This window comes from Trachypithecus francoisi, unplaced genomic scaffold (assembly GCF_009764315.1).
Source record: "Trachypithecus francoisi isolate TF-2019V2 unplaced genomic scaffold, Tfra_2.0 Lachesis_group4, whole genome shotgun sequence".
Taxonomy (NCBI): Eukaryota; Metazoa; Chordata; class Mammalia; order Primates; family Cercopithecidae; genus Trachypithecus; species Trachypithecus francoisi.
In genome coordinates this window covers 102,715,002-102,732,262 of record NW_022681469.1, presented here as the reverse complement: position 1 = coordinate 102,732,262, position 17,261 = coordinate 102,715,002, and the positions used below count along the sequence as shown (strand labels likewise).

General features: G+C 38.5%; 1 protein-coding gene across 1 annotated transcript in view; it reads left to right on the top strand.

The window, feature by feature from the left end:
• Window positions 1–17,261, top strand: part of ITPRID1 (ITPR interacting domain containing 1) — a 95,385-nt gene that overhangs the window by 62,902 nt on the left and 15,222 nt on the right. Inside the window, exon 9 of the mRNA XM_033193441.1 lies at window positions 17,054–17,136. Coding sequence (XP_033049332.1) covers window positions 17,054–17,136 — 83 coding nt within the window. The remainder of the gene's footprint in view (window positions 1–17,053; window positions 17,137–17,261) is intronic.

The following is a 17,261-nucleotide window of genomic DNA, read 5'->3' as shown; positions in this document are numbered from 1 at the left end:
AGATTGCCAAAGATATCATACCTCTATGTAGTATTAAGCATTTCTGAGGTAGGCAAGAGAGTCATTGAAATAATAACCAAATCTCCCCAACAGTTTAATTAAAAGAAAATGTGAATCAGTATAAAAATCAAAACTATTCTGCTTTTTGTAAAAAACAAACAAACAAAAAACAACTTCACTGTGAGTGGAAATAAGACTTCAGACAAAATTATTTCAGAGAAAATACATCCTGATTAGTCTCTTCCATTAACAGCAGCTCTTTAGAGACAACTTTTACCTTCTAAATGATTTAATGCTCCATCTTTTAAAGAAAAAAAAAAAAAACCACCATAGTCTTGTCATTTTCTGGTTTATGCTCATGCTCCCTCCTACCCCCACACTACTTTAAGGACGCTACTCTACCTAAAATGAGTTCAATGAGTTTGGCTGAAATTGAAGATAATAAAGATAAAATGAAAATGAAGATAAAATATTTAAAGAATATTTAAATTTCAGAAGAAAACATCTGACTTATTAAGAAGAAAGTTACTTATACTTACTTCTAACACTACAAATCATTGCAGGAAAAGAAAATAAAGTCCCTTTTCTATTTGTAGTAAAGAAAATGGTGGGGAATGAATTTTAGAAGCACACATATTTATTGTCATTAGAGAAACTGTTGATGCTGTCAGAGCATTTCCAGTAGTTGTGGCTTCCATGGGATCCTAAAGAAGCCAAGAGATGACAGAAGCCTATCAGGTTCACAGACTTTTAGGAAACCTTAAAGCCCTCTTGGTGCCCATCATTGTGACAGGAGCAAGGACTATGACATAAGTCACCTAGATCAAAGGTGTGACCATTTCCCCAAACTTAAGATCAGCCTTTTCACTTCATGTATGTCTTCCCCAGCCCCCACCCAATTTGTGTCCCCTCACTTCTCCCTAAACAATACAACCAATACCCCATAACAAATAATTAGGATTGTTCATGAGAAAATACAAAGGGAGCAAATTCACATTGTTCTTTGGGAGGTTCCTGCCCTGTCCTTTCCTGCTAATGCACACCACTACTAATTAGGCTACTGAAGAAGAGGCATCTGGCTGTTGCCAGTTCTTGGCATCCAAGTTTCATGAATCTTTTGGTCAAGAAAGGAAATATTTCTTTCCTGATCCAAAGCCTAATCCCAAGACAAAATGCCTCCAGGGGCCCCTTCTTCTCAGAAAAGGTAGAGATGATGTTAGGAAAGGCTTTGAAACCAAAATGGAGTCCAGAAAGGCCAAAGGGCAGATTTCATAAACTCCCCTATATTAATGGGGTCACAATGTAGAACCCCATAATTATAGTTGAGTATTAGGGCTTACCAATAATTATTTTTAGCTTTTGAGTGAGGAAACAAAGGCTCTTAAAGGCTAAGCAACTTGCTCAAGTTCACCCAGCTGGCAAGTGTTGGCATCAGGATGAAACCCAGGTCCCTCTAACTCCAAATGGCATGCCCTGCCCAAATTCTACGCTGCAAATATAAGTTGTGAATGTCACATTATAAAGTATACTTTGCTGTGCAGATTGCATGTCATAAGAAGCCGAAGTGGATAAAATGGTTTATCACATGTGTCAAGAGAGTAGGTGACTCAAAGCATTCTAGGATTCACTGTGGAAGACCTGATTCTTCATCCCCTCACAGTGTGTCTGAGAGAGGAAATCCGTCTCTACTCTCTTCCCTGATTCCATATTGACCTTTGTCTTCTTCCAATTTCTAAAGCATGGTGACATTACTTTTAATCTGTGTATGTTAATCACAACATTTTATTAGTCTTTCAAAAGCAATTTTCGTTCTCTTCCTTTGCTTTGTAAGTACAGGCAAGGTGTCCTTTCTATGTCTATTTTCAGGTGATCACATTTTTGTCATTGTAAAATGGAAGGCGTAATGACTAGATTTCTAGGTAAACTCTCATAATTTACATATGAGGAAAGAAAGGTCCATAAAGTTAGTGATTTGTTCTAGGTGCCAACAATGATTGGTGGCAAATCCAGACCCCGAACTCTCAGTGTTGAACTTTCAATTATTATTATTTTGCAATTAATTACTTTTCTGTGTAACATGTTCCTAACTTATTCTTTGTTTAAACCATATGTGTAGAGCTAAGCTTAAAGCAGGTAAAGTTACTGTATCATAACATTTTGATAAGAATAATATCTGATTTATTTTCAGTCTCCAAAATTTACCTCATGTATGCTGAGGAAATCAATGGTCAAGTTTGTAAAGAGTGTTCTTTTGACAGTTAAAGAATTAGAATAAGCCTTTCTTAGAATGTCTTTAAAAAAATTTTTTTTTCTTTATAAAGTTATTTTATAAATGCTTAAAATAAAGTGATCTCATCTAAAATTGAAACACTGTATTTCAGATACAGGTACACTGAATGTTAGTAAGAAGGGTTTTTATTTACAGATAATTTGGTGATAATAAAAATCTTCAGTAAACTTTGCTAAGACTTTAAAAAAAAACTTTATGACTAACTCTGTGATTTTTCCAGTGTTAAAAGGAGTCCAAGTTGATTCTAAAATCAAAGAACAGACAGAAGTTCAAGTGGGTTGTAAACTTGGCGAAAACATGTTTTGTCAAGAAAAAAGGAAAACGAATCCCATCTAAAAATCTGTGACTATGTGTATGCATCTTTGGGCTTTCTTTTTGTAAAAGCAAAGTTCTTTTAAAAAGAATCAGAACATCACATAAAGTAATGAAATATACTTTGTGTGACTAAAGATATTAAAATGGCTTGTTTAAAATTAGGCCAACTGCGTAACTCCTTTTGAACAGTTCATTGGAAATAAGTCACCTAGTGACCATAATCATGCTTTAACTTTGGGTGTGTAACCTTATGTTTTGAGAAGTGTCACTGATAACTTTTAAAATTATCATAATTAATTTGGTGCTACTTAGAAGTAAGTTTTTCCAGTATATTTCTGTTTGCATTTTACTATTTCCTTTCTGTGTTATGCTTCCCTTTGCTGTAATGAACATCACAAAGATGGATACAACTGTTTAATTTGATATTTTTCCTGCAGTAGTTATTCAGAATTTCTTTTCTGAATAGTTTTTAGCATTTGAATCCAAACAGTTTTTGACATGTCGGTGAAACCATGCTCTAAAGGAGGAGTCAGTGCTTCTGGATCCCCAAAGGGACTCAGTTTTAAATGTGCCCCAAAACTCTTGTTGTGGCAGTTTTCATCTTTGTAAAGGCTACTACACATACTCAGAGTTCATTCTCAGAACGTTAGACTTTGAAAGAGCAGAGGCACAATCTTAGTCTCCATTGTGTTCCCTAATCTAGCACATTGCCTAACACACAGTAAGCACCCAACAGAAAAATATTTGTGGGATAAACAAACAAATATAGCAAGCTTTCTTCTAGAAAGTGGATGGTCACCCAGCTTGAAGATTATTTATTTTATTTCAATGCTTAGGCGGTATGCCTTATGAATTATGTATGTCTAAAACACATATGTTGAGGAAGGTGTTCTGGAGTATTTTTTATTACTATCAAATACAATTCCAAAGCACTCCTAGTGTTTTCCATTACCGTTTATTTTATCCTTATTTGGATTGTGTCCACTGGAGAAGCTCCTCAATGGCTGGGCTGTGTCTTTCAGTATTCTCCGTTGTCCATGCAGTGCCTGGCACAGAGCAGCCAATCAGTAAATTATTGTTACATGAATAAGTGAGACTATATCAAATAATTTTATCAAAATTTAAAATGGGTTGGAATCAGTAAAAAGTAATACTGGTGATGCAAACAAAAAAGAGTGACATCGTGGAAGATATTCTTTAGAGAATCATCAAAATGCAAGTGAAGACCAGACATGGTGGCTCATGCCTATAATCCCAGCCCTTTGGGAGGTCAAGACAGGAGGATCACTGGCGCACAGGAGTTCAAGACTAGCCTGGGCAACATGTCAATATCCCATCTCTACAAAGAAATAAAAAATTAGTCCAATGGGGTGGTGCACACCTGTAGTCCCAGCGTCTCAGGAGGTTGAGGCAGGAGGATTGCTTGAGCCCAGGAGGTCAAGGCTGTGCAGTGAGCTGTGATCATGCCACTGCACTCCAGCCTGAGCAACAGAGCAAGACGCTGTCTCAAAAAAAAAATGCAGGTAAACAGGTCACAAATGAAAGTGACTAAACTTGACAGAGATGGAAAGCAGTGTCTCAATCCACTGCACATCTTTCTTCCAAGCTTGGGTGGTTGATGTCCCTAAAAACAAAAACTTCCTTTTTATTAAAAAGGAGATTAATTGGAATTAAAATGAAAAGATACAATATTAAGTGAATACTAAGTTAAGTTGTCTGGTTATTGTACTATGAGTATCATTCAGGTAGGAAAGAGCATATCCAAAAGGGTTTAACTGAAGAGAGTTTTAGAAAGGGGCTATTTACTGAAGTGGGTGGGATTCAAGGAACCAACAGGAAATGTGGAAGCACCTCAAGGTTAATAAGAGCAGAAAGCCATTGTCACCCCAAGACTTAAAAAGCAGAGGGAGCCAGCTACTGGAGCCTGTGAAAGTTGGAGCCTGAGAAGAGAGACTTCTCAAAAGGAGTTCTCACAATAAAGGATGGCAGCCATTTTCAAAAAGTGCCCTGAAAGAGGGAGTGGTCAACAAATAATCCATGCTCTTTCTTCTGCCCTTCAATCTCCTACTCCTATTGGTGCCTCCCATTGATGGAACACAAGAGAAAGCCTGGAGCATAGGCAGGGCAGAGAATGATCAGAATAGAAGATAACAGGGGCAAGGAAGGACAAATGGAGAATAGCCCACAAAGAACTGTTCTCCCTGAGAATGCCTTCTGACTCTGATGGAGCCAGGAGTCCCACATCTGTCCCCCAGAATGCAGCTAAGATGAGAAGCATAAGCGCAATTCTTGATGGAAACTTTAGTTCTTCAGCTTGGTAACTACAAAACTTGAGGAACTATGCTACTGTGTAAAAGGACTATTTCTTCTTAGTGTCTGAACATTTGATGTAATCTCTGCCAATCAACCAGTGAACTCAACAAGGACAATATTTGCTCCCAGCCAGCTTCACAAAAGGAAAAAACAAAAACAAAAAACATTTAAACTGGTTATCACTAGAACTATGGCACTTGAATCAGTGGAAAAATTAAAGTCTCAAAAAAATTGGCATTACAAAATTTGAAACCTATCTATTGTCTCAAATGGTCATGGGACATTGTTCATTTAGCCCTGGAAACTTCTATCCTTCTATTTCTGTAAAATATGAGTAAGCACTGGATCTAAATTAAAATTTGTCATTGCATTCTTCCAGGACATTGTATGCACATTTGCTATTCAAAATCAGATCTGCCCTCCTTTTTGTCTCAGGAATATCTAATAAGTATCTATGTAGACAAAGAAGACATGTGTGTTTAAACAATACAATCTTTATAGATTCATGTAAATGTTCTGTTTCAGAAATATTTAATTGGATTAAGATTCTAACTTGCTTCATTACAAGTCCCTGCATGACCAAACCCCGGATTACTCCATGCCACGAAGCTCCAGGCACAATGGCCTGTTTTCCTTCCCCTGGGCAGAAACACAGCTTGTAGTCAGGAGGAATAGGAACAGTTATCATTAGGTTGAACACTCTGAACATATTACTCTAAAGGATATTTTTCAACAATTTTTATGGTAGTATTTTGATATGACAGTTTTTAAGAAAATGGTATGAAAAGATGCCAGAGGAAGCAGTGTGAATTTTATCTTTCAAAATACAATGGTCAGACCATGGGTCCAATAGAGAGTGTTTTCCTAGATCACTCACCTCTCAAAAAGCATCCTCATATTAGATGCCAGAAGATAGTGGAGATGCATAGTTGCATTTTAAAGTAGAAATTTTGCAGCTTACAAATTGTGTACCTTTCAAGTTGTCATATGAAGGAACACTTCAGATAAGAAAGGCCTCAGGAAATAGAACATCCATATATTCTTCCTGAAAAAGAAATGTCAAAGATGTACACCAGTCTACTGAATTAGGAAGTCTTGCTTAAAAGGACAGTTAGGCAAAGTCTAAAGAATTGTCAAATATACAAACATAATGTAAATATCATAAATATCATGAATATTCTTAAAAGAGAAGAAACACACAGACACAAAATTGCTAGATCTAAAATCCTAGATTATATCAGAGAAAGCTGAATGACAGAAGAAAATGAAATTGTCAACAAATACTGATTAATTGGGGAGTCAATAGGTACTTGTTTAATTCTTGGTGTTTGAAATATGTTTGAATTTTTGATGTTACACTAATTAAATTTAAAAACATGGTATTTGTTGTATGTGTTCTACATTACCAGAGGAAAAAAGGCAATCAAAGAAAATATAGTCTACTTGGCAAAAGAATAAACATTGAAAATTAATCATATTAGTAATATCACCAAATATTGAGGGCCAGGCACTATGCTAAGTGTTTTTACATTATCTCTTTTAATCCTCATTTAAGTCTCTGACATAACAATTTATGATGTAGTTCAAAATCCAGTCTACTTAAATGTGAAGTTATACTCTGTCTTTATTAATACACCAGTAGGATGACAAATAGATTAAAATTTGTGTCCCAATTCTCATTGATTAGTATTAACTATTAGTAATGTTGAACTAATAAAGATTCTGAGGCTGAATTTCAGCTCAACAGAAAAGACTGGATTATGGATTATTAGTGATGCCTACTTTCAAAACAAGTGGGAAGATTTGCATCAAGTATGTCACATATTTACTCTACCAATCAGTTATAAAAATACATGTAAAATTACAAACAATAAGACTAAATATATAGCTTATGGAAACAGTTATAGATGGAATAAATGAACCTACAAAGAAAAAGACTCAAAAAGTCATTAAGAAATTTTATCCACATTTAAAATAAGGAATCAAAGGGATGTTAAAAGCAAAATGAATGGGCAAAATATACCAAAAAGTATGTCAATGATAACAAAAAGAAAACAGGAATTACAACATTATTAGATAGTGCTGAATTCAAAAATATATATATATACATACAAAAATGTATGAAATAAGGTCAAAGCTAGGATGAGAAGTAGAAACAGTCTTTTTAGAGAATATAGAATGAACAAAAATTGTTAACTTGGTGACATTAGAAAAACGAGTTATTAACTCAAGAAGCAGATATCCCAAAATATCAATAACTATTGAAGAAATAGAAAATTTTTAAAGAGTTTCGTCTTTTAAGGTATACCATTGTCAGCAGTTTTATGGCTAAGCTCTTTTAACATTGTAAGAAAATAATACTACCTAAGACTTCCAAGCTGCTGAAGAGCAGAGAAAAGAAAAGAGAAACCTATCCATTGTTTTTTACAGAAGTGGCACAATTATGCTACCAAAATCTGGGGGACAAAGGCATGTGCTCACAAACACACACATGTGCGGCACACACAGACACACAAATCATAATTTTTGATAAGAAAAATTCACATTATATAAAAAGAAACAAGATATAAAATGTGTATTAGGATTATTATTTTACAAAACACAGACATATAAATGTGCACAAACAAAATGCCCTAAATCGAAATACATAGAAAATACATAGAAATATTTTAGTCATTTTCTTACATGGTTAAGTTATAATGATCTTTATTTTTTATTTATGATTTTTTATTTTTCCAAATTTTCTTTACCACCTTGTATTACTTCTACAATACTGAAAAGTGAGAGTATTGAGCCAAAGATAAGTTAATTTTAGAGAAGCAGATTTTTTTTAAATGATGAAGGAAGGTTATTTTGACTGAAGAACAAAGGGACTGCTAGACCTGGAGCAACGGAAGGAAGGAAAGAAGGGAGGAAGAAAGGAAGGGAAGAATTCCTAGGCTGTAAGACCTTGAAACCAAAACTTCAGGAGAGTGCTAATGGAAGTTATTAAAATGTTATGTAGAAATCTTCATAGGATAGAGACTCTTCTGCCCACGACTTTTGGCATAGAAAAAGAATTACCTTGTCTCAGGATTATTTTCCATAATTACTAATATTTTCAGTCTTTCTTCAGTTTTAGGATGAGAGTCAAGATAAATATAAGTTCCGTGATGGCAGGTACCTTTGTTGACGCTAGCAGACCAGTATATAGCACAGCGTAGGACCCTGCAGGTCCCAGTGACCACCTGCTAGGAATGAAGGTTTCCAGTAGGAAAGTAGGAGGTTCCACCATGCTCTTTCTCTGTGGTTTATTCTCTTCAGAATATTAACAGTGACTTGTTCTACAGCAAGAATGTTTTTCAATTTCATAGACAACACAAATCCACAAATCAATTTCAGAATGAAGATTAAAATTATCCTTGACAGAGGCCGGGCGTGGTGGCCTGTAATCCCAACACTTTGGGTGGCTGAGGCAGGCGGATCGTGAGGTCAGGAGATTGAGACCATCCTGGCTAACATGGTGAAACCCCATCTCTACTAAAAATACAAAAAGTTGGGTAGGCGTAGTGGCTGGCGCCTGTAGTCCCAGCTACTTGGGAGGCTGAAACAGGAGAATCACTTGAACCCAGGAGGCAGAGGTTGCACTGAGCCGAGATCACGCCACTGCACTCCAGCCTGGGCAACAGAGCGAGACTCCTTCTCAAAATAAATAAATAAATAAAAATAAAAATTATCCATGACAGGATGGAACCATGGTCCCAAACAAGCTAGATCAAATTTCACAAGGATATAAACTAAATCATTCACTTAGGTTTCAAAACATTTATTTATTGATTTCAAAATAGAGACTGATATCAGTGTAACCCAACACTGGGAACACAACTTCTGACTAAACTAACACAGCCTCAGGCTGTGTGTATGGAAGTGAAATCTAGAAGTAGGAAAAGAGCGCAGTCCCCCTCCTTTCCGTGTTGGCCAGACCATGAGCCCTACTACTGAAGCCCAGCTGGGTGACAGGTTTTACAGCAAGCATTAAGTAAAAGCCTATTCAAAAGTACAAGACACAAACAGCCTGAAAAGCCTTCCCTGTGAGGGCTGATTTAAAGGGTCTGGGGAGATTTTTATTTCTATTTATTTATTTATTTGAGATGGAGTCTCCCTCTGTCGCCAGTCTGGAGTGCTGTGGCACGATCTTGGCTCACTGCAACCTCCGACTCCCTGGTTCAAGCGATTCTCGTGCCTCAGCCTCCCGAGTAACTGGGATTACAGACTGGCGCCACCATACCCAGCTAATTTTTGTATATTTGGTGGAGACGGGGTTTCACCATGTTGGCCAGGATGGTCTCTATCTTCTGACCTCGTGATCTGCCTGCCTCAGCCTCCCAAAGTGCTGGGATTACAGGCGTGAGCCCAGGTCTGGGGAGATTTACGCTGAGGAGAAAGGCCTGGAGGAGCTGTCTTTGGGAAGGGAGTTTGACACGTTGTGCATTACTCCAAGGAGCAGAGCTACGACCGACAAATGTAAAATGCTAAGGTAGAGGTGGCCAATACAAAGACGAATGTCCTAAAAGGTATGATGTGCTCTGACCAGATAGGAGTCATTGCTTGTCACCAAAAGTAAGCACTAGCTAAATGACCATCTATAAGGAATGTTCTGGAAGGGAGGTGGCACCATCCTGTCTTCCAACCTGGGAAACACAGAGAGGTTTTGTTTGTTCTACGAAACATTGAAAATTAATTTTGTGAAATGCCTTCGAAGGAACAACTGCTCTCTGGTCCAAACAATTCACACTACTGCTCATTGTCCTGAAGCCTAGCTGTTCCACATACTTATGCCACCTGCCCAGCTCCTAAAAGCATTGGCGTTGGCCTAATCTCTAATGTCCATTCCAACTCCAGGCTAACTTGCTTGGTAACTCAGCTTCACCATAGAGCTGTCACAGAATTTTGTGCCATTGGAGGACAGAAGAGATAGGAACTTGACAATGAAATAGGTAAAGTAGAATTGATTGATGAAGACAGTTAACTTCAAACAGTCTGAGGTTGAAACATTTCTCTTGCTCTACACAACTTTATCACACTTCACACCCCGTCACCTCTTTGCTTTTTCTCCCTCTTCCTATGTATCTTTCAATTTCCTAGCTTCTATGAACTCAGACTATTTTAAACGTGAACTTTCCACCTAGAATTCAGAAGCTTTTGTTACCAGCCCAGCCCAGAAAAGCAGATTGACTTTTCTTACTAATTTTAGCCATTCCAAAGGTCCTTTGGCAGGAACCGGGGTCTTCCACTCTGTGGTTGGTGTAATGCTGCCATCTGGTGATTATTCCATCAAAGTGCCTGAGGCATCTGTCTCCTAGGCAGAAATGTTTCCCAACTCACAAGTCAGTAGAGTAGTCCTGTCCCAAGCAGGGTCCCCCTAATTGGGAGGGTAAAATTTATCTCCACGAAGACAGTTGTGTGCTGAAAAAGGTACTTTCTAATTAATATTAATATTAACCATGATTATTAGTAATGATATGAAGATTGAGTTATAATAGATATTAATGATGTCCTGCAGCAAAAATTTACATATAACATTATGTAGCCTATATATTATTAGAAATATATTATTGGATATTATCCTTATTGCAGCCCCACAAGTAACATAGTGTTACCATATTCATTATTTTCTCTATGAGGAGACAGACTCAGAGAGAGTAAGTGACAAGCTCCAGATCACACAGTCTCTTAAGTAAGAGAGTCAGAATCGAACCCCAGTAGAGCAGGCTTCGACTTTTCTAGATGACTCAGCATGGAGCCTAACTAGATTTCAATAGCATTCAGTGTACAGAAGTGGACCCCCTTGAGCTATGGGATAGGCAGGATGGGGGAACAAGCAGTCTAAGGAGGCATGAAAAAAATTGTGCAGGACTTGGTGGTGGTGAAGGATTCCATTTATACAGCTGTTTTGGAACAGGATTCAACCAGCAGTAGAATGCTTAGGTGATAAGATCTAGCTGGAGGGAAAGGACTGGTAGGTGCCAGGTGGGAGGTCAAGGCCCCACTGGAGCAGAGTAAGGAAGAACTGTGGCTCCTTCAGCATATTGAGTGCCTAGGGAAAATATCACTAGGGCTAATGAGACATCTCAAGTTCCCCCAGTCTTGGCTTAGCTAGCTGAAGGAACTGGGCGGGGTTGGCCAGGCGTGCTGGTACCACTTCTATTACTCTTGCCAGATGCCATATTGCCTTCCCCAAAGGCAATGTATTACGTATTAGGTGTGATATATTGTATTACATATTAGGTGTGAGGGTGTGGGAGTGATAAACGATGTACATTTGTATTTGTCTGTTTGTTTAATAATCCATCATGGCCATTCTGAACTAGGTGATTTCTCATCCTTTGTCTCATTTAATTTCTACGACCCTAAGGGAATATTTAGAATTTGGAAATCCTATATCTAGATGCACATAGTTTTTGAAAAGGTACTCTTATAAGGAGAAAGGATTTTTAGCCTCTTGAAGAAACTAAACCGTCAGTAACCTGGCCCACATTTTGCTTGGTGAATCTCTCAAAATGATTGAGATGCATACATTTCACTTCTAAAACAAACACAAGATAAACGAGCCTATTCACCTGGGAGAACTACGCCCAATTCCACCATTTGATCTCATCATCTAAGTGAAGTTCTCAATGTCTGGTTTTTTACTGCTTAAGTGAGTTTCAGAGATTGGTTTGTTTTTTGTGCTTTACACAAGTACAGTTAATGAAAGGCAACAGTTATGTCACAAGTATACCTCTTTTGGAGGAAATTACTCTTTCTACCTTTTAGGGACCCTTTGTTTGTGGTTGTTTATTTTCATTTGGACCAGTGTATTAGGCCATTCTCATGCTGCTATGAAGAAATACTTGAGACTGGGTAATTTATAAAAAAAAAAAAAAAAAAAGAGGTTTAAATGAGAACACATGGACACAGGGAGGGGAACACCACACACTGGGGCTTGTCAGGGGAGGGCGGGGGTCTTGGGAGAGCAACAGGAAAAATACCTAATGCATTGTAGGTTTAATACCTAGGTGATGAGTCGATATGTGCAGCAAACCACCATGGCACACGTTTACATATGTAACAAACCTGCACAGCTTGCACATGTACCTTGGAACTTTAAATAATTTTTTTAAAAAGAAAAGAGGTTTAATTAACTCACAGTTCTGCATGGCTGAGGAGGCCTCAGGAAACTTACAATCATGGCAGAAGGCACCTCTTCACAGGGCAGCAGGAGAGAGAATTAGAGCCAGCAGGGGAAATGCCAGATTCTTATAAAACCGTCAGATCTCATGAGAACTCACTCACTGTCACAAGAACAGCATGGGTGGGGGAACTGCCCCCATAATTCAATTACCTCCCACCAGGTCCTTCCCATGACATGTGGGGATTATGTCAACTACAATTCAAGATGAGATTTGGGTGGGGACACAGCTATACCATATCAACCAGATTGGTATAAACCAGCCAGCACATGGACAAATGGGCTCTAACATATCACTCTGTCCTAGTGCTCTAATGTAAAATTTCATCCGTGCGTTGTAAGAGGGGGAATAGCAACCATTGCATATGAAGCTTATATTCAAGAATAGTAACTGCTTAGAAATTTTTTGAAAATTTGAAAAAACAATAATGATGTATGGAGAGTGCTTCACAGTTTGTTGTGCAAATCTTGCATCAAAACATATAGAAACAGCAAGAGGTTCCAAAGTCTGTCTTGTCCATCTTTCACCAAGGTTCAACCTCTTCTGCTGAATATCTTTGGTTCCCCTAATGCCTCTATAGTCTGGGAGTGGGAATGAGGAGTGGAAGTTAGTCCTGTCTCATGTTGTCCTATCCCATACTTTGTCTACTGCAGAGACCTCTGGAGTACTAACAGGCTGTGGGCCCAGAAGCACATAAAGGGAGCGTTTAACAGGAAGTTTGTGTGGAAAATTCTTCAGGATGGGCTGCCCACTCAACAGGTTATTAAGCAGAGGGGCTCCCATCAAAGTGTGCAGGGCCATTTGCATAGTACTGAAAAAACATTTAAAGTTCTGCATTGAGCTTTAGAAAGGTTACTACAAGAATCATCATGAATTTCATACCCACAGTGACATAAGGAGGAAAACGGGTGGTATTTTTGCTAATCCTAAAGGAAACTGAAAAGTTTTAATATGGATTGAACTAATTATAACAATGGCAGTGAAGTCTTAAATATTACACTAGTAAATTTCTTATAATAAATATATAGTGAGTATATGCTATTTCCTCTGACAACCGTGAACAGCTGTTCTATTACTCAGGTTAAAGGCTCTGTAAAAGTCACACATCAGAGTTAAAGGAAAATCTCTCAGGCAGTACCTTTTCTACACACTATTCAGTTTTATAGTAACAGGTGTTTATGTTTGTAGACTCTTTTAGGTCTTTGTTATAAATCCCACACGACATTGTTAATTTTTTTGTTTAAATAGTCAATTATCTTTTTTAAAGATGTAGATAATAAATAAATAAAATATTCAATGCTTACCCACATGATATTTTTCTTTCAATACCCTAAAGATGTTACTCAACTGTCTTCTTACTTGGATTATTTCCAAGGAGAAATCTGCCATCCTTATCTTTTTTAACTCTATATTTGATGTTCCTTTTCTCTGGTTGATTTTAAGGATTTTTATAAAAAGTCATTGGTGTTGGGTAATTTTTCTTTCTTTTGTTTTTGTTTTTTGTTTGTTTGTGTTTTTGAGACAGAGACTTGCTCTGTCACCCAGGCTGGAGTGGAAAGACACAATCTCAGCTTACTGCAACCTCCACCTCCCGGGTTCAAGTGATTCTCTTGCCTCAGCCTCCCAAGTAGCTGGGATTACAGGCATGAGCCACCATGCCGGCTAATTTTTGTATTTTTAGTAAAGACGGGGTTTCACCATGTTGATCAGGCTGGTCTTGAACTCCTGACCTCAGGTCATCTGCCTGCCTCGGCCTCCCAAAGTGCTGAGATTACAGGAGTGAGCCACCACACCCGGCTAGTAATTTGATTTTCATGTGCCTTAGTGTAGTTTTCTTCATGTTTCTGGTGCTTGGAGTTAGTTGTACTTTGTGAAACAAAGTTTTCTTTGAAATATTTCTTCAAAGACTCCCCCTCCTCTTTGGGGTTTTTCAATTACCTGTACCTGAGGCTACTTGGACTTGTCTCATCGCTTGCTGATGCATTTTCATTTTAAAAATTATTTTCAGGCCGGGCGCGGTGGCTCAAGCCTGTAATCCCAGCACTTTGGGAGGCCGAGACGGGCGGATCACGAGGTCAGGAGATCGAGACCATCCTGGCTAACACGGTGAAACCCCGTCGCTACTAAAAAATACAAAAAAGCTAGCCAGGCGAGGTGGCGGGCGCCTGTAGTCCCAGCTACTCGGGAGGCTGAGGCAGGAGAATGGCGTAAACCCAGGAGGCAGAGCTTGCAGTGAGCTGAGATCCAGCCACTGCACTCCAGCCTGGGCCACAGAGCGAGACTCCGTGTCAAAAAATAAAAAATAAAAAAATAAAAATTATTTTCTTTTTTTAAATCTCTATGTTTCATTTGGTATAGCTTCTTACGACCATGTCTTCATGTCACTAATCTTTTCTTCTGTAATCTCTAATCTGCTACATATATCCATTATAAATTTTACTGGAGACTTTGTTGTTTTCATCTCTAGAAGTTCAATTTGGGTTTTTTTTTAAATATCTTGCATATCTCCATTTAACATAGGTCATCTTTCCTCTAGCTTCTTGAACATATGGGATATAGTCTTAATAAATGTTTTAATGCTCTTTCTCAATTGATAATTTTAAGATCTGCATTAGTAATAGGGTGGTTTCAATTGATTGATTTTTCTCCTCATAATGGATCATATGTTCCAGCTTCTTTGCACACTTGATATTTTTTAATATATGCCAGACATTTGGATTTTACCATATAGGTAAAATATGTTAGACCATATAGGTGGTAGATAGTACTATATTCCCATAAATATTCTTTTGCTTGTATCTTGGAAACAATTAAGTTACTTGGAAACAGTTTAATTCTTTCAGGTCTTGCTTTTAAGCCTCATCGGGTGGGACCACAGCAGGGTCATTCTAAGGCTAATTATTTCTTACTCCTGAAGCAAGACACTTCTGAGTATTCTACCCCTCAATGTCCTATGAAATAGAAGGTTTTGCATCTGACTGGTGGGCGCATTCCCTATTCCAGGCTCTGGATGAGTACTGGGCAGTGTTTCCCCTGATCCTTTCTGATGGTTCTCTTCCCAGCTTTTGGTGGTTTTTCATATGCATGAGCTCATCAGTACTCAGCTGAATACTCAAGGGAGACTCTCTTAGAGTTCTGTCTGTGTGCAGCTCCTTCCTCTCCTCTATGTGCTCTTTGAACTCTAGGTGGCTCAGTCTTTTTGGACTCCTAGCTCTGTTTCCTCAGCTTCACGTGTCTGCCAGGCTGAGCCTGGGTTCCCCCTTCTCATACCAAGACCTGTAAACTCTCTCAAAGCACTAAGCTGGGTAACTACAGGGTTTACATCACATCACTTATTCCTGTTTCTCAAGGACTGCTGTCTATAACTGTCTGAGGTCCACTGTCTTGAAAACTATTTTTTTTAACATATCTTGTCTAGTTTTTCAGTTGTTTCAGGTAGGAGGAAAAATCTAGTCCCTATTACTACAGCTTTCCAGAAGCAGAAGTCTCATTTAGATCTATGACTTGCAAATATTTTCTATTTTTTTACCCTTAACTGTGTAACAAGAGGCAGTGGCTAGGTCAAAAATAAGCATTCTCAAAATTTTGCTCAAAGTTTCTCAATCTCTCTAGGATTGAGCTATTCTAAAATGTATGCCCTCTGAATTTTAGCTTTTAGTTAGGTTTGAGGCTGAATTAAAGAATATGGAGTTTATAATGTTTAATTATACAAAATTGAGCTGCTACTTTCTCTTGACTTTGGCCTCAGGCTGAGGTAGCTGGGGTTTGGGCTGGGTCGACCACCTCTGGGACTGTGTCCACTTGCTGTCTTTGCTCAGACACGTGGACCGTTAAGGATCTTGGGGATTGTTGTCTACAGGGAGAAGAATGATGCTGGGTTTGTGAGTGGAACTGTCCTTCAAGGTGAGGTCCAGCAGAGATCTAAGCAGAGATTAGGATCATTTCCCTCCCTTGAACTCTTCCTCAGCAGTTGTTCAAGCAAAGGCAAATCCCCTATTTATCACTTAGGTACCAAATACTCAAGCATTATATCTAAGGACAATGAACTGTTTCCTTTTAATTCACTTCCCAGACACATACCCAATCTTCTCCCAGGACAGACAAGGCTCCTCCCTCTGCTCCTTGTATTCTGAGGAGGCCACCTTGCAACTCCCCTCCTCCTAAGAGACTGCCTATTAGAGCCTATATTGTGTTATAACTGAAAGCATTTCTCATTAAAGAAGATTTAAAAAAAAATTCCATCATTTAATCTTTAGCATGGTGACACTCTGGTAGCCAACTATTTCCCCCACAATATATAACTTAATATTTACCTAAGAATCTACAGATAGATTTAACATTTCATGGATGCTCCTGTTTACAAAGTCATAACCTGTCCACATGTGACCTTGCCCTTTCTCTGCACGTCCCAGCCTCTCCTGGTGACAAGAACAGTGATCTAAAACACGAGCACAAACTTGTAGTCATAGAAATAGTCCAGCTGCAGCTAGCAAGGGGTCCTTATCCAAATTTTAGTAAAAAGAACAAGAATATATATATATACACACACAAATATATAAAATGTGGTCTTTTATTATTTTATTAGTGTGGCATTTAAGGCATATGTGTTTCCTTCTGGATTTTCTTTCCCTTAGTAAAGATTCATCTCACGACCATATTGTTATTTGGTTTTGAGAGACATTAGTTTCTCTTCCTTCATTTCATGTTTTATTCTTTGTATCAGGAAACCAGTAATGCAATTTTATGTGAGCTCTCTGACAATTGAGAAAAAAACATCCTTGGAATTCCCTCATTTGTTTTTTCTTCCACACAGTGGGCATTTCTGCAGCATCCATGGTGTGTCAGGCACCTAGAGGGGTTGATCCCAGTCCTGCTGGCCGCATGTTTTCCCTTTAATAACCTAAAGACCTTTTTCCTTCTGCAGGTGCCACGGTGGACAGAGCAAATAGCTGCCAGTCTGACAGCAGTGGGTTCCTGGAGGAGCCGCTGGAACCGCTGCCCCTCCAGGTAGGAGTGTTTGGAACAGGGCCTTGTTGCTCATCCCTCACATCCCACTTCAGCCCTATCAACCAGGCTGCCACCCAAACCTCACTCACAGCTAACTCAGAAAGAGGGGTGTTTTAAACCAACCC